The following is a 17613-nucleotide window of genomic DNA, read 5'->3' as shown; positions in this document are numbered from 1 at the left end:
GAATTCGTTCATTTTTATTTTTATTTTCAAAATATAGTCCGGCCCCCCACATGGTCTGAAGGATGGTGGACAGGCCCACGGCTGGAAAAGGTTGCTGACCCCTGGGTTAGAGCACTGAAAAAACTCAGCTTTGGCTGAGTCATGATGGCCAATTTACACGGACAATCCTGATCCAGACCAGCCAAGACAGGAACCAGCCAGCTGAGACAGAGATCCTGCTACATAACTGTTATAAGTTTGAGGGGGGGCGGTAGGTTGTATGCCTCAGCTTCCTTCTAATTCCTAGGTCCAGAAGAGATACAATTCCTGGAATAGCCAAGCATGTGTCAATTTCAATATCCATAAAATCAGCTGCAGCACATGATGGGGCAGCGGCACCCTCCAGGAGCCAGTGGCGTAGGAAGGGGGGGGCGGAGGGGGCGGGCTGACCCGGGTGCCACTCTGGGAGGGGTGACAAGATGGCCCCTGCCTCCCCCCAGCTATAGAGTGACCGAGGGAGCCGGCACTCCGTACGGGCTACCCCTCTCGTGCGCCGTCCATACAGGTATCCGTACGGGCTGCCGCTCTCGCGCACAGCAGCCATATGGGCTGCATCTTGCACAGCGATTGTCCAGGCTGCCATGCGTGTGCAGTCCATACAGGATGCCGCTCAAGTGGCAGCCTGTATGGACTGCGCATGTGCAGCATTCTGTACGGAGTGTGCACGCATGGGATGCCACACATGCGCAGTCCGTATGGGCTGCGCCACCCCAGGTGCCGGAGAGGGTTCCTCCACCACTGCCAGGAGCCACTAGACTCCTGGCACAGACTGAGATGGGGTGAAGCAGGTCACAAGGGGTGTGCACATCTGAGGCCTCTAACAGAGGGGAACCCGATTTGGCTGACATTGGTGGTGGTGGGACTTTCCTTAAGGGTCACAGGGAACACAGGAGCTGCCTCATAGAGTGTCACGCCGTTGGTGCATCTTGCTCCAGAATTTCAGAAAGGGAACATTCACAGCTCTGCCTAGAGATGCTGGGGTTGAACCTGGAAACTTCTGCGTGCAAAACAGATGCTCCCCCCCCACATTCCTGCTTGCCCCAATTAGGCTGTACTACAGAATAGAGTGAGTGGAGTCTTGGGAATGCCCCTGATGCCATTCTCGCCCTGGATCCTGAGGCCCCGCCCTCTAGTCGCCTGTGCCAGCCAATCCGCGTGCAGAAGAAACTGGAAACCCACCACAGGACAACAAGACTAGTTTGGCTAGCCACACCTCCCTCCCTCCCTCCTGTTGAAATGCCAGGAGCGGTGGAGGCGAAAGAACCCAAGCTTTTCTTTTCCCCTCTCTCTTGCCTGTGGGTGAGACTCCTTACTGGACTGCAATGGATGGGGAAGAGGCAAGATGGCGGAGGAGCCCCTGGAGGAAGAACTGAAGAAGCTGGAGAGAAGTTTTCTGGGAGAGAAGGGTGACAAGGTCTGTGAAGGGCAGAAACCGGTTACCCCACACCTCTTCGGACCTCGGATAGTCGCCTTCCTCCCTCCCCACTGAAGGGTTTGGGGCAGGATGATCTGAAGGTGTTCACCGACCAACAATACAAGGTGAAAAGCCCTTCATGGAGAATGCAGGAAACCCCCTGGGACCATCAAACCTCTGACTATTGGATCTCACTTCTTTCTGCAAAACTTAGATCATGTCACGGTCTGCCCCAAGGTGAGATACAGAAATGATGGGAAGTTTTGCCAGTAGAGAACTGAGGCTGTGAGGTATGAGGGTTGGAGGAACTAAACCAGAAACTTTTCAGCTTTCTGTTTACCCTATTGATTGATGGACTGGGTGAAAAGGCCACGGGCTGAGCCACAATCATATTTTTTTTCTTTTCCAGTTTTCATTTCCCCCAAAACTACTGGAGCTTCAGTACCTGCCCTGCAGACATGGAGCAGCAGTACCTTGAACTCTATGCTGAACACATGCAAGACAAATTCAGCTTCAGCCTGATAGAGAAGAACAAGGATGAGCTAGTATGGGAGGCCTATGTGAGACAAGGTGAGGTTTGACCAAGGGAGCGCCACAAGGGTGGACCATAGAAAGATGGAAAAGGACATCCAAGCCACATGCCTTGACTGCCTCTTTCCTGATCTCTTTCAGAAGAGCTGAAGTCTTCTGTTTTGCACCCAGCACAAGGTCAGTAAGAATGATTTGTTTATTTCCCTTGACTTATAGTTATTCACCACCACTACCACCCATGCTTGAAATGTGCAGAAGGGCACATTATTGGAAGTGTTCTCCCCAGTCCCCCTCACCCCATACGACATCACTTAAGAACTTCTAGATTTTACAGCTCTACACCCAGCAAACTTCCTCTTTCTTATTATGCTTGTCAAGAAATGGGAATGCTGGCAACTCAGCAAATTCTTCATATCAAAAGCAACTCAGACTCTGAGTTTGTATATCCTGACTTCCTTTCCCTATCAGTGTTTGTGTGTTTGTTGTAACACTTGGGATCATGCATCTAAACTGGAGGATATTCTAGAGAGCTTTGGACAAAATTTGGAGCTCCTGTTTCACCCTCTGCTTTGCTTCCGTCTGCACGCTTCATACATATGTGCTCTCCTCTTCCCTTCCTTTCCAGGTCCTAGTGGCTGCATTCAGACCTCTGCACTGTCCTTCAGTACTGCTTCAACAATCGGTGAGTCTCTCCTCATATTTAATACAGTCAAACCAACAATTCATGTTTTGCCAGATAAGTGCATGAAGGGGCTGAGGCTCAAAGAGTTTTCCTATAAACTTGCTGGAGAGAACTCCATGAGATCACTTCCCCTTTGTGTCCTGACAGGAAGAGGGCATAGTTATATATGCTCCTCCCTGCCTGAGCACTATCTCCTTTTCTACTCTTTTCCACCATGGTACAACATGAGAACATCTCTAAGTCTGAGCTCAAACTCAGACTCCATTTTTAAGCTAGACTTAGTCTGTCTTAGTAACTCAATTACCTGCTTGCATCAAGCTATTGTACCTGTTATTCTTCAAGATGTATTCTGAGTAGATGCTATTTTTACCTCTTACAAGACTGCTTTTGTGTAATTATTATTTTAAGGGAGAGAAAAGGGGGTAAAATATCCTGGATTACTAAAAGGAAAAGGCTAAAGCTAGCCTTTCTAAGGAAGGAAGGATGATATCTAATAAATATAACCTTTCCTATCACCTAATCAAATCCAACAATATTCTCAGTTGTTTTCAGTCTCTGCAATTGTCTGAGAGGCTGAAGTGCTTCAAGGAAGATAAGTTCCCTATTTAGTGAATTCTGGGGAGAGATGAGCCATCTACAACTGTGTGTGCGTGTTTAAGTCAATTCTTTTTATTTTCATCTGACAGACATCCACCCTCCATTCTCATGTGAGATGCATTTAATTGGCCATCACCAGGAACAGCTGATCCAGAGGATCACCAATGTCGAAGAGGTTCTGCATGTGCTGCTTGGCACCCTCCTGGATGAGGAGCGGTACCAAAAAATCTCCTCGAGAGAAACCATCCCAGGGGAAAAAATGAGGGAGCTCTACAGGCTGGTGCCAAGCTGGAGCAACACTTGCAAAGACTTGTTTTACAAAGCACTGAAATCCAAACACAAGTTCCTTATTGCTGACCTTGAGGGGAAATAAGACCAAGAGAGACGATAGGAACTCCAACTGTATTTTCTGTGGTCTTTGACATTGGTTGTGGCTCTTTTACTGCTTCTGAATTCCATTGTTGTAAGAGCACAACAAAATGGCAGGAAATTGCCTAAGTCTCACAGTTCCTTCCCATGTAAATTTTTTTAACCTGTCACCAAGCAGTTACTGCTAAACAGGCCTGCTGTACAATTGTTATCATTGTTGTTTTATTATTGTTGCAATAACAACACAAGGCCTCAAATTTTGACTGAAGGACATCAACAGAAGTTGTTTTTCTGAGCATGAAACATAGACAGACACTTAACACAGCATCTCTCCACAGTCTATTATTTTATTTAACAATACATAGCACTTACACAATAAAACCCCTCAGTTATAAGCTTGTATCGTGACTCTTTCCATCATCACATTCCCTGTCAAGGAGAGCTTTGACAACATCCTGAAAGGGCTGCTGCAGGAGGCAGATGTCTTGGCTACCCAAAGGATGTTAGGCTGGGGAGGCAGGTGGAATTCTGGTGTGCTTCAATACAGTTCTGGAATTAAGGGCGGTGTCCTGGGCCCCCTTTTTGTGCCAGCCCTTTTATCTTCCATTTTTAGAAGGCTACAGGTTGGGGCATGATGTGCCTTACCCTGGTGAGCCTTTTACACATCCTAAAGGGCAGCACAGTATCATAGACACCCAATTTGCCCACCAGAGAGCACAGCAGAATTGCTGCAAATCCGAATTTTTAAGCCAGGTCTCTTCCCACTCCCCGCCTGCATGAAATGGTTGCTCCTAGGCCCTCTGCATCCCTTCGCTTCTTCCCACATTCCCACATCCTTATCCCAGCCTTAGATCCCAGGGACAAAAAGCCCCTTCCCTTTACCCCAGTATAGGAGAAACTCAGAGCTAACCAAAACATCCCAGGAAAATCTTGAGCGGGTTCTGGAGTCCTTCCTTCCTGGGGCCCCTTGCACACTCACTTTAACTCAGGGCTGAGCAGGAGCACTGGAAAGGAGAGAGCAACAAGAATATTTATGATTATTATTAGTTATTACATTTCCTAGTCTCTATACAAAAAAGTCTCAAAGCAACTTAGCAATATAAAATACAGCTGGATAAAATCAGTTAAAATTAAACCACAAGACATCCAAAAAATACAGAGAAATTGTTCCAATTTATAGTGCTTTTTGGGTTCTGTTCCAATGTTTCTTTAGCCATTCCACTGTCAAACAGCTCTTACTGTCCAAAAGGTCTTCCTGGTGTATTGTCGGAATTTTCTTGTAACTTGAAGCCATTGGTTTGAGTCCTTCCCTCTAGAACAGAACACAGGCTTGTTCCCTCTTCCATGTCACAGCCCTCTAGATATTTGAAGACAGCTATCTCCTCTCAGTCTCCTCTTTTCTAGGGTAAACATACCCAGCTCCTTCAACCCTTCCTCTTAAGGCTTGGTTTCCAGACCCTTGATCATCTTGCTTGCTTCCCACTATCCATGTTTCCACAGATATATTCTGCTTTTTTTGTTTGCTTGCTTGCTTTACCTGCAGTGAGTCTTATGACAACCTTTGATATTCAAAACTGGGGAAAAGCCTCCACCTCAGATTTCCTTTTACTATCATAAATCGGTCCTTTTTTGCTGGGGAGGCCGCAGGGGGACGCATACCCCTAAACATTTTGTGAATCTTTGTACTTATGTCCATTTACTGTATTTAATTTTCCCCAATTTGAACAATAAAATGATGATTTTCTTGAGTTAAAATGAGAGTACCCCTAAACATTTTTTAAGAAAAAAGCACTGCCATAAATTCTCTGTCGGCGTTGCCACAAATCCGCTGCCAGCGAAAAAAGCCAGAGGCATAGCTGTCAAGCATAGCTGGAAGTGAGAGCTGGACCATGAAGAAGGCTGATCACCGAAGAATTGATGCTTTTGAATTATGGTGCTGGAGGAGACTCTTGAGAGTCCCATGGACTGCAAGAAGATCAAACGCATCCATTCTTAAGGAAATCAGCCCTGAGTGCTGACTGGAAGGACAGATCCTGAAGCTGAGGCTCCAATACTTTGGACACCTCATGAGAAGAGAAGACACCCTGGAAAAGACCCTGATGTTGGGAAAGATGGAGGGCACAAGGAGAAGGGGACGAAAGAGGACGAGATGGTTGGATGGTGTTCTTGAAGCTACCAACATGAGTTTGACCAAACTGCGGGAGGCAGTGGAAGACAGGAGGGCCCGGCGTGCTCTGGTCCATGGGGTCACAAAGAGTTGGACACGACTAAACGACTAAACAATAGCTGTCAACTTTTCTCTTTTCTTGCGAGGAATCCTATTCTGAATAACGGAATTTCCTTTTAAAAAAGGGAAACGTTGACAGCTACGGATAGGAAGGCGACCTCGGAGGAGCCCGCCCCCGGGGTTTTTCTGACACTCCTCCTTCTGACTAGGAGGGAGCAAGAGCCGGACAAGACTGATAGCTAGCAGTAGAGCGGGTTGAGCTCCTGCTTGGGAAAATCAGATGCAGGAAGACGCCCCTTCGAACGTGCTCGCGGCAATCACGGGCTCCGTCCCCGCCGACGAGTCCGCTGGTGTCGAAAGCGGGGTTCCTTCTCTACGGACGCGACACGCCACGCGACCGAGAATGCGGGCGGGCGGCCCACAGACAGAGGACAGAAATCGGCGCAGAGCTTCTCTGCCCGAGGGAAGAGGAAGTAGCAGCCCGGTAAGGAGAGAGGAGTCGGTCAGGGCCGTTGGAAGATCTCTGAGCGCAGGCGGTGGAATGCTGTGGACGCGGCGGCACCAGATCCTCCCCGTCTATAGCCCTTCGCGCCCTTCCGCGAGCGCCCTAGAGACTTTGGGGGGGAAGGGCGCAATGGGGGAGAGAGGCGCGTTGCAGAGAAAAAAACACACCTCCTCGGAGGATGCCCTGGACCTTGAAGGATACCTCTCTGGCACTTATGACTCTGAAAGGCCAAGAGCCCAGCTGAGGCAAATACACATCCCCTTGTTCGGTGCTCTGGGCTTTGAAGGATACAACCCTTACGTCACCAATGATGCCTACAAACCTGCTGGCATTTCAGGCTTCCAGGTGGGGCACTGCAATACCCTCTGCTTGGAGAAGTCTCTGGCCCCTGCGGTTCATCCTGGGAGCTCTTCTGAAGAGGATTCTGGGCTCCCAATGAAATCATTTCTGCTGTCAGGTCACCATTTGACCTATAATAGAGCCATCTATGGTCTCCTGGCGTGCACCCTGGAGAGTTTAGATGAGTCCGAGCTAAAAAAGTTCAAGGGCGAACTCTGCCATTTCTACATTCCGATGGGCGATCTCCAGGTCACCCAGGACTGGCTGCAGGAACGTGGTGCTTGGACTCTCTTCCATCTGCTGCTCAGACACTATGATGTGGATGGTGCCGTGGAGGTGGCAGCCAAGGTGCTGAAGGCCGTCGACTGCCAGCCGCAGGCGGACAAGCTTCTCCGTGGAAGGGCAAGTAAGGACCTGGAAAGGTGAACATTTGTTTGAGCCTGATTATCTCCTCATGAATAAATGTTGGCTGGAGGAAGAGAGGTTTCTTTAGCTGGGTCGTGTTTGTCATAAACTTATTATTTACATTCTCAGTGTGTCTTAACCAATTGGAGGGAGGACTCAGAAATCGCAGGTCTCTCTTCCTATATTTATATTATTTTATTGCATAAAATTTATACCTCAGTTGGTTGTAAAAAACAACAACCCTCAAGCAGTTTTTAATGCCCCTCTTTGCCCTTCCTCCCCCTCACATTATTTCTTCGCATCGTTTCAACATGGACATTAAATGGCAAGAATAACATTATTTATCATCTTTGCATTGTAGCTCTCAATTCCTCTTTCATGCTTTATTCATTTCCCCTTCTTTGCAATTATTTTGAAAAATGACACTACAAATACACATGAGTGCACACAACCAGTGATCTCAAGCAGACACAGTTTTCTCTTGTGACCAAGAGCAGATGTATTTTACTAGTTAGAAGTAGTTTCATCAGGGTTTCTACTTGTAATCGGGTCTGACTTTCAGTATAGAATAAATAGGAATTTATAGTATGAGATAAATAATGAAAATTTACAGCAAAATTGCTGTGGGTTCCATCCCTCTTCAGATCATCTCTTGTTTCCATTTCCCCACTTTGATTTATCCATGTCAGGATGTCTGTGTTATCAAAGTTGTGTGTGTGTGTGTGTGTGTAAGAGAGAGAGAGAGAGAGAGAGAGAGAGAGAGAGAGAGAGAGAGAGAGAGAGAGAGAGAGAGAGATTGGGTTAACAACCAAATTAGTACCATCTCTACTTTTTGCATTCCATTTCCTGACGACCCAAAGGTTTACAGTCCCAATCTGTGGGTGCAAGTACATCCCACTGCTGAACTCAGTAGACCTTTCCCCTATTCCTCATACAAGCAGAACAAGGTGAAATTCACTTCACATTTGTCTAATCTTCAAGGTTTGCTTCTTCATTTTCACAGCAGCCATGTGGGAAAATAAATCACTGACCTTGTTTTTACAGGCATTCCTGAGTTCTCAGTGCAAGTATCAGAATCCCCTCTATTTGCAGAGAAAGGGCAGTGCCGAAAGACAAGTCCTGCAAATTCCAGGAAAAGTGTATTTTGCTACCAGTGTCCTAGAGAGGTAAAGGGCTGGACTCATCCTGGTTTGTATTAGCCCCTTTTAACACCTAACTTGTGAATTTGAATTTCAAGCTTAGGTAAGTTTGTGGTTTTGCTATTCAACACGAATTACAGTGGTACCTCTGGTACCTCGGGTCAAGTACTTAATTCGTTCAGGAGGTTCGTTCTTAACCTGAAACTGTTCTTAACCTGAAGTACTACTTTAGCTAATGGGGTATCCTGCTGCTGCCGCGCCGCCGGAGCACGATTTCTGTTCTCATCCTGAAGCAAAGTGCTTAATCTGAGGTACTATTTCTGGGTTAGCAGAGTCTATAACCTGAAGCATATGTAACCCGAGGTACCACTGTACTTGGAATGGACAGGTGTCTCCAACACAAATAATTGTTTTTTTGTTGTTGTTGTGAGCTGCAAATGGCCAACTGCACGCACTCCTATTGTGATTGCTGTATATAGCGTGGAAATGTTCTGTGTGGGATCTATACTATGATGTTATCAATTTGCCATAATCCCATGTTTACAATAGAATTCTTCAGATTTCAACCTGTCCCCAGTGTCTGAAGGAGCAGGAGGCAATTCTTTGACTACAGAGGAGGGTGTGCATCTTGACTCCTGTGTACCTGCATGCAAATGCATTGATATGACTACAAAATGTTGGTTCACTACTTCCTTGCACACCCACCCATCCTTATCTTTCCTTACCTAGAGAGTGCAGGTAATTTAATATTTTTGGGTTACATCTGCCTTTGGTAAGTACCCTGAGATCTTTGGAAAGAATGGCAAATATTCTGTAAACATTTTTGGCTAAAAGTCTAGATTAAAAAGAAAAGAAAAGAAAAGACAATGCCTGTAATCACCATACTATAGCTCATTGCCAAAACAAACACAAAAGGCAGATGCTGTGACATAGCATTTAGTGTTTCCATAGGGTGGGGCTCAAGCCATGCTCCTTGGTGTAGGAACTAGGGCACTGCAAGAAGATAAGAATGCCTATATTTTCAGATAGGATGGGCAGTATGGCTTAAATATTAATCATTACTGCTTTGCCACAGGATCTTCCAGAGAAAATCATACCAGATGTGGTTTGGGATTCACAGAGGAACCATGAAATCTACAGGTGAGATCTTTTTACAATCTCTACATTCAGATAATGTTTTCAACATTGAATTGTCTGCTGACAATTCTGGGAAAGGTACTACAGAACACATTCAGCTAATGTGGGTCTCACGGAGGCATACCCAAAATCACCCCTGAAATATACAATGTATATGTGTGTGTGGCGACATCTCAGAGAGATCAGACACAGAAGTTTCCCACCCTTCTCGTACTGCAGCACAAAGGCAACGTGATTCGCAGGGGGGTGGGGTTGCTGATACAGCTCCTTGCAAGGGCACAAAAGACCCTAGGTACATCTCTGGGGTCTCATGGTCTTCATATAACCAGCTTACATCTGTGACAGCATGTTGTGATTGTGCAGTGGGTGAATTCTGTTACAGAAAAGCTTACCTGCCATGGTAATGGAAGGGAGACTGGAGCCCTCCCCATGCTCACTGGATTTGGCTGGTTTAGAGAATTACTAAGAGTCACTCACATAACCTTTTGTTAGTTCCAGCATTTAAAAGCATTTTTTTCCAGTACCGAAAGAAGCCTTACTTACTTCCTGGGCACTCTTGTAGCCAAAATACTTCTCTATGACAAAATGCTGTGTGTGTGTGTGTGGCAAGATGTTTGCTTGGGAGATTCTCTTTACTAAAAGCTTCATCCCTATACTTGGCCACTGTGTAGCAAAGAGCTTTCAAGGGGAGCCCAGATTTTTCTTATCCTTACCCTTCTAATCAACTCTCCTCATCCCCATACAGCTTCCAATATGTTATTTGCATAGGTCTGCCACCCACACAGCTGTGGAAATGTTCAGGGATGCAGGAGAGGATATATTGTTTGATTATAGCCTTTCCAACTTGTGTAAACAAGTTCACAATTTAGCAGAGTAACATTCCCCTTTTTAAACTCACAGCGGATGTGTTTGCTCAGGCTTGCTAAAACCTCTATAATAACTGTTCTGGTATTTCCCCCTTATTCCCTCATAAAAGATAAGACACGACACAGTCTTATTTAAAAGTATAAAAAGTTTACTCACATTCTGTTCACAATCGGATCCCAGAAGTAAATGAAAGGCAAGACATGGAAAGATGGATTTATTTTTAATTGTTTTTTTTTCCTTTTCTGTATTTTGTATTTTTTGTTTTCTTTTTTTATTTTCTTATTACTTTTGTAACTTCTTTTGAAATTTTAATAAATATCATTTTTAAAAAAATGAATTTTTACTACATTGCCATTAGTATGAGAAGAACATGCAGGCCATACATATTAATAGTTGTGAGATGAGCTACAGATACATCTAATACAGGCATGTCCAACAGGTAGATCCTGATCTGATCTACCCGGTAGATCACTGGACGTCTGTGGTAGATCACCAGCTCCCCCCCAAAAAAAAACCCTTAACAACTTTGGCTCCTCTAAAAAAAAGCTCAACATTTTCCCCCTGCACCCCCCAAAAATGGGGCTTTCCTCCTCCCTGTAAAAAGCTCAGCTACTTTGGCCTGAACCCCAAAAAAGTGGGTAGATCACTGCCAGTTTTTAACTCTGTGGGTAGATCATAGTCTCTTGGGAGTTGGCCACCCCTGATCTAATAGAACAGCAGGGGAAACTGCACTGATCACTGTTCCTTTCATCTTTCTCTTTGTTGCATTCAGGTTGTGCTCCCTTGACGCTGGCTCCTTTCAGTGCTACTACACTGATCTCATATTTGAGGTGGGAGCGGGTGTCACCATAACATACCACTTTGATTCATGGCACAAGCACCTGAATGGAAGGGATGCACAGAGGTTGTCTGTCGCTGGTCCATTGCTCAACATCCAAGCGGATCCACTCGAGGCTGTGGCAGCCGTTCACTTCCCTCACTTCCTGTGCCTTGCAGGTACGGTAGGGGGGTGGGGAACCTTCCAATGGTATAACTGTAACTGGAGGAATGAATACTAAACAAGAATACGATATAACATGTGTGGGATGTAATCCACTGGGAGCAGTCAAGTACAACATTATCTGTTTTGACTCAGAGATGGCAGGTAAACAGGAAGGAGCTGTTACCAGGTGGGCTGGTGCGGAAAAGAGAAGGGCTAGTGTGCAGGAGGAGATATCTGGCTTTAAAGAAGAATGGGAGCATTTTACAAATTACTTAAAACAACAACAAAATGAACTGGACTCCTTGGCAGGTTTTGAATAAACATACACAAATTTATTATTGCTAACATAATAGACAGATAAATTAAGGATCTTTACAAGTTTATAATATGCAGAGAATAATATGTGTTGAAAAATCAGAGAGTGGAGCTGAGGGAAGTCTTGGGGGGAGGGAGGGAGGGTTTTTCTTGGGGAGGGGGGAGGGGGAAATGGGGGAAATGAAGATGATATGTTTTTGATAATTTGTTATGATGAAATTCTTAATAAAAATTATTTTTTTGAAAAATGTTTAGATAACCTCCAGAGCCACTGCCCTAAGCAAGCTACCTATTATTGACCCATATTCCATTTGTGTTCCTTCTTTTTACAGATGGGGACAGCTCCCAAGTCTACATTGGACATTTTGTGGAAGAGGGGATGAGTCTAGAAAAGCCAAGCAGAGTGGGGTCACGTCATGCTGTGTTGAGAAACCCCAAGTTCTCTTCCCGTGGAGTAGTTTTCAAAAAGCCTTGGTTTAAAGGGAAGATGAAGGTCCACTGCATCACACTGCTCTATCAAGTGCTTGAAGTTCCAGCTCAAAAATTCCACCTATACCTCCTCCCAAACGACTCTTCTCTAAGAAAGGTAATTGGGAATCTTTCACTCTGCTAAGTGGCATGAGACTTGCAATATGATTAGATGCAAGAACTGTGAGCAAACTCATTCATCAAGGTGTGCTTGGATTGATTGATTGATTGATTGATTGATTGATTGATTGAAGTTCTAGCAAACATGAACCCACATTAGCAGTTGCCCCCCACGAGCATTAGTATTCAAATATCCAGTATAAAAATAAACCCCTTTCCTTTGCTGGGCAGAAGCCAAATGACTGTCTTCTTCTCTAGACACAGTGTTGTCATCGAATTGTGTAAAGAAAATACCTTTATGCCAGGTTACGCAGCATGTTGACTTGGAAGTCTTCCCTGAGGTGAGGCTTGGAATTGGCTTAGCAGCTTGGCATCTCCCTTGCATGTCTCAAAAATGACTCTGTTTGTGCTTCCCAGACAGTCCATGAGAAAGAAGAGAAATGCCCTTCGTGGAGATTGGATAAACCCTCTGTCATCCTCAAGCCTCTGAGGATTGGCTCTCGCTTCTTTGTGCAGAAGTTAGATGATGTTGAAATCTGCCCCAAGGTAAGACGCAAAAATGGTGGAAAGTGTTACCTGGAGGGAGTCTGTGTGGTATGAGAAGGGGACAGCTATACCAGGATCCCTTCAACCTCTTATTTACTCCCCTTAAAATGGTAGACCATGGGCTAAGCCATAGTCACACAGCTTTCCCTCTTTCCCACAGGAACTGGAGCTTCAATATTTGCATGCAGACATGGAGCAGCAGTACCTTGAACTCTATGCTGAACACAGGCAAGATAAGTTCCACTTCAACCTGATAGAGAAGAAAAGGGATGAACTCGTCTGGGAGGCCTTTGTGAGACAAGGTGAGCTTTGCTCAAGGGAAGATCGCAAGATTAGACCATAGCTTGAAAAGGCCACATGCACTCTCTGACTGCATCTTCCCTGTTCTCTTTCAGAAGAGCTGAAATCTTCTAACCCAACAGAAGGTCAGTAGGAATGCAGCAATAGCCTACCCAGGGTTGCACATCTGGAATGGTGCATATTCACTATGGGAAATTTTAGAGTGAGATTTGGAAGTCATCCTTGTAGTCTCTGCTTGCTTCATGCATCTACTCATTCTCTCTCTCTCTCTCTCTCTCTCTCTCTCTCTCTCTCTCTCTCTCTCTTTTCCAGCTGCTAGTGGCTACATAGAGACTACTGCACTGTTCCTCAGCAGTGCCTCTGGAACATGCCATGAGTTATTTCTCATATTCTCAGCCATTTTCTATCCCTATAAATGTCTGGGAGCCAGGACAGCTTGAAGACAAACTAGGCCTTCTACTTTGATCACCTCTCTCTAGAGCTCACTGTCTTGAAACATCCTCTGAAGCCATTTTTTTAAAAGAGCATTTTCTTTTATTTTTGTCTGACAGAGGCAAGCCCACCTCATCCAATGTCAGTCTCATCAAAACAACATTTCATTGAGCAACACCGGGAAGAGCTGATCCAGCGGACCAGCAAAGTGGAAGCGGTGCTGGATATGCTCCTTGGCACCATTCTGAATAATGAGCAGTATGAAATGATTTCTTCGAAGGGAACCAACCAAGAGAAAATGAGGGCGCTTTACATGCTGGCACCAAGTTGGAACCGCTATTGCAAGGATCTGCTTTACAAAGTACTGAAGAACAGAAATCCATATCTTTTTGATGAACTGGAAGGGAAATGAGACCACAATGAAGTCAAAGAGAGACAACAGGAACTCCAACTGCATGTACTATGTGACTTCAGTTCTTCCTTAATCAATAAAGAAGGGACCGTATGAGGTCACTTCCTTAATGCTTTTGGGGGGGGGGATTTCCAACAAAGGAAATAATATTATGTATTTGCCCTTGCATGAGCTCTCTTTTGTTTATCTTACTAAAACGTGTGGTTCATTCTTAGCAATGAGGACAAAGAAGGGGAGGTCAGCTGACCACAAATAAACAGGTGCAATTGCCTAATTCCTAGCTTGCAGTGAGCTGCATTAGGGTTTTTTTTATTCTGCTAAAAGGGCTTCACAGCCTGTTTCTCAAACACGTGTGGGACAGGAGGTTTAAATTTTAATTTACAAAATTAATCCTCAATCCATTGCCATCAAAATCAGCAATTGCTGCTGGCTGAGCCTTGTCCTTTTCCAGTTTGTCCATCACCAGAGAAGAGTGGGAGAAAGAAACTTGCTTACTGCAAGCACCAGCAGCATGAGGGAGATGTCTCTCCCTAAGCAGGTGTCTTAAAAATAAGGGGACTGCTTGCTTTGGCTGCACCAGTAGGGAGCAGGCACGTCCACTGCCAAATCGAGCAGCATTTAAACACACACACCCCAGTCATCAGCAGTGAGCTATCAGAAAACGTACAAGGATTTTAGGCTGACAGGTTTTTCAACCTAAATCAGATAACTTCTGGTTTTAGATTGATAGAAAAAGTGTCACAGTTATTTCTGAAAACCAGAGTTATGGGAGCACAACAGAATGGCAGGAAATTGCCCAAATCTCACAGATGAATTTGAGTTTGACACCCCTGTCCTAGAAGGCCTTCGAAGTATGAATGGCACAGGCCTGAGTTTGACGCTGGAGACGGAATGATATAGTAACTAGGATGGCTAATTAAAGGTATATTTTGTACATTAATGGAATACTGATATTAACTTGGGGTCTTACATGAGTTTGTTGACAGTTTTGAAGGACTCTGTTGTCTCGATGAGAGATGTGAAGGAGAAGACCTGTGGTCTTGCAAACAATTTCCCAGAGAAGAAGTTACTCTGCAGTTCGCCCATTAATCCTGGCGCTTACCCACTGCACACCTGAGGCTGCCTGGTTTCCTAACTGTGGTTAGATCAGGAGAAACCTGTAGGCTTGTGTTCTCCTTCCTGCTGTCTCCTCTCCTGGCAGGTTGGCGTCATGTTGCATGTCTTACTTACCTAAAAGTTAATGGAAGGAAATGAAGGTCAGCAGAAGGCCATATATCCCTCACAATATATACACCAGTTGAGAAATACTTTCCAATTATTGGCCTTTAAAATGAGGAACAGAAGTCCTCTCAAGGAGGAAGAAACTTTGAAAATAAGGGCACGCTTAGGGATCTGAAACTTCAAGCCCGCACGCCTTGCCAACCCTAGTCCCTATCTATGCAGGCCAGGTTGGATTGCTGGACTTATCTGAGAGCACAGGAGTACAGGAAGCTGCCTCATGTCAGTTGGTCCACCTGGCTCAGTATTACTGACACTGACAGTGACTCTTCAGGGTCCGGGACAGGGGTCTTCCCAGCACTACCTGGAGACCACAAGAGATTGAACCTTGGGTCTTTTTGCATAAAAGCAAGTGCTCTGCCATTGAGTCATGGACCTTCCCCAATCAGCCTAGTCTGAAGTTTTACGCACTGAATGTGCTCCTACTGCCAGCATTAGGAAGGGAAGGGCAATTGTCACACCATATACAGCTAAATGCAGGCATGCTGGAATATTCTGTTACTGATTTGCTACTAATGCAAATAATGGTGTATCACTCTACCTTTCAACCTGTGGAGTTGTGACCGAGTTAACCAGATGATTCTGATGTCGTTTTAATACATCACCTGGCTCAGCTGCCTTTAATTTGTTTTTTCCTCCAGCTTCATCCCACCAGAATGTCTCTCTCTCCAGTCCTGCAGAAACCACATGCTGCAAAAATCAGCATTTTTAAGTGCATGACTGTGCCAGGAGAAGGGATATTCCCAAACAGCATCATAGGACACTCCAAGACAGCTGCTATTTTTGAATGGGGATTCCAACCACACATGAGCAAATTCAGTTTGCGCAATTAAAGCAGATTTGAAGCTGTTGTGCAACATTCTCACTTTCCCAAAAGGAAACTGAAAGGAAAATGTGGTGGGAAATGTCAGACAGCACTTACTTTGAAGCAACATCTAGCCTTCCTGCAAATGAATCAGAGCAAATGCTGCCATCTAATTTCCCTGCAAACAAATTGGGATAAATGCCCCCCCAACTTTTATTTTTTGTTTATTTATTTATTTAGCCTTTTTAACTTTCACACAATACAGCGTCTGTACTGAGATGAAGACTCCAATATACAGCTCCCAAGGGATAATATTCAGGTCTTAGAAACTAACATTTTGTTGCTTTCCTTCTGAATCTGTGGCTTTTGAGACTTCCGAGAATCATTTGAGGAAGTGAAAAATTAGGCAGGGAAAAAAACCTTTTGTAACAAATCTGGTTTTTTTGAGGCAGTGAGAGACATGAGAAAGAGGTCCTGTGGTCTTACAGAAAGTGTATCAAAGAAGTTACTCTGTGGATTCCCTATTAATGAATACATTAATAGAATACGTTGCTGATGCTGCGCCGCCGGCACACGATTTCCGTTCTCATCCTGGGGCAAAGTTCTCAACTCGAGGTAACTCTTCCAGGTTAGCGGAGTTTGTAACCTGAAGCGTTTGTAACCTGAGGCATTTGTAACTCGAGGTACCACTGTACTGATAATTTACCTGGTGCAGAGAATAGGTTGCCCCAACTCCTAACCATCCTTCCTCCTCTCTCCTCCATGAAGGATGTCTTCCCATCACATGTCTTGTTTAACTAAATGTTAATGGGAGGAAATGGGGATCAGCAACCTCCCAAAATAGCCAGGAAGTCAAATGCAAAGAGAGCACATTAGGGCATCCTGACTACTTCAATACAGTTCTGGAATTAAGGAGAGGGGTGAGGAGGTCCTGGTTCTTTTTTTGAATACAACTCAGCTATTATTGGTGGGACTTATGCATATCCTAAAAGGCAACACCAAATCACACACACCTGATTCGCCCACAAGAGAGCAAAGCAGATTCATGCATGCATTTATAAAAGTATTTGTATACTGCTATACCATTAATAGCATGGGTAGGCAAACTAAGGCCCGGGGGCCGGATCCGGCCCAATCGCCTTCTAAATCCAGCCCACAGACCGTACGGGATTCAGCGTGTTGTTACATGAGTTGAATGTGTCCTTTTATTTAAAATGCATCTCTGGGTTATTTGTGGGGCATAGGAATTCGTTCATCTCCCCCCCCCCAATATATATATATATATAGTCCGGGCCCCCACAAGGTCTGAGGGACAGTGGGACCGACCCCCTGCTGAAAAAGTTTGCTGACCCCTGATTAATACACAATATAGCAAAGTGGTTTACAGCAACAGAACTGGGGGGGGGGTGTGGAGTTAAAACCAGACATCACTTAACCATTATGAAAGGATCATTAATTTCCTGCATAGGCCAGGCAGAATAGAACAGTTTTTCAGCAGAGGTTTTTAAAAGTTGGCACAAAAGATGCCTGAATCTCTGGGCGGATGACACTAAAGGTTATATTTCTTATTTTCAAATGAACCTCTATGAGGCTGAAAAATTCATTTATCAGCACGGTGTGGGTTCCCCTCCCCACGTGCATCGCGCTGCAGTTGCTCAACCACCTGCTGCGTCCTGTCCCTTCCTCCCGCTTTTTCCCCGGCCT

The 17613-nt window shown here is 45.0% G+C and overlaps 2 protein-coding genes across 4 annotated transcripts in view; both read left to right on the top strand.

The window, feature by feature from the left end:
* The window catches only part of LOC310748416 (uncharacterized protein), a 376897-nt gene that overhangs the window by 138743 nt on the left and 220541 nt on the right, over positions 1 to 17613 (top strand). The gene's annotated exons all lie outside the window — the stretch shown is intronic.
* On the top strand, positions 5910 to 14106 carry LOC310748332 (NACHT, LRR and PYD domains-containing protein 1b allele 2-like). Of its 3 annotated transcripts, none has more exons than XM_083584039.1 (9): positions 5910 to 7109; positions 8153 to 8274; positions 9323 to 9387; positions 11024 to 11247; positions 11881 to 12134; positions 12554 to 12682; positions 12843 to 12984; positions 13081 to 13107; positions 13534 to 14106. In XM_083584039.1, the coding sequence occupies exons 1-9, from the start codon at positions 6140 to 6142 to the stop codon at positions 13824 to 13826; spliced, it is 2226 nt and encodes a 741-aa protein (XP_083440165.1). In that variant the 5' UTR covers positions 5910 to 6139; the 3' UTR covers positions 13827 to 14106. The 3 variants fall into 3 exon arrangements, with proteins under 3 accessions (XP_083440165.1, XP_083440164.1, XP_083440166.1); XM_083584038.1 differs by having other exon boundaries at positions 13078 to 13107; XM_083584040.1 differs by lacking the exon at positions 13081 to 13107.

This window comes from Podarcis filfolensis (assembly GCF_964270895.1).
Source record: "Podarcis filfolensis genome assembly, chromosome: 13".
Taxonomy (NCBI): Eukaryota; Metazoa; Chordata; class Lepidosauria; order Squamata; family Lacertidae; genus Podarcis; species Podarcis filfolensis.
This window is presented reverse-complemented; position numbering and strand designations above follow the sequence as displayed.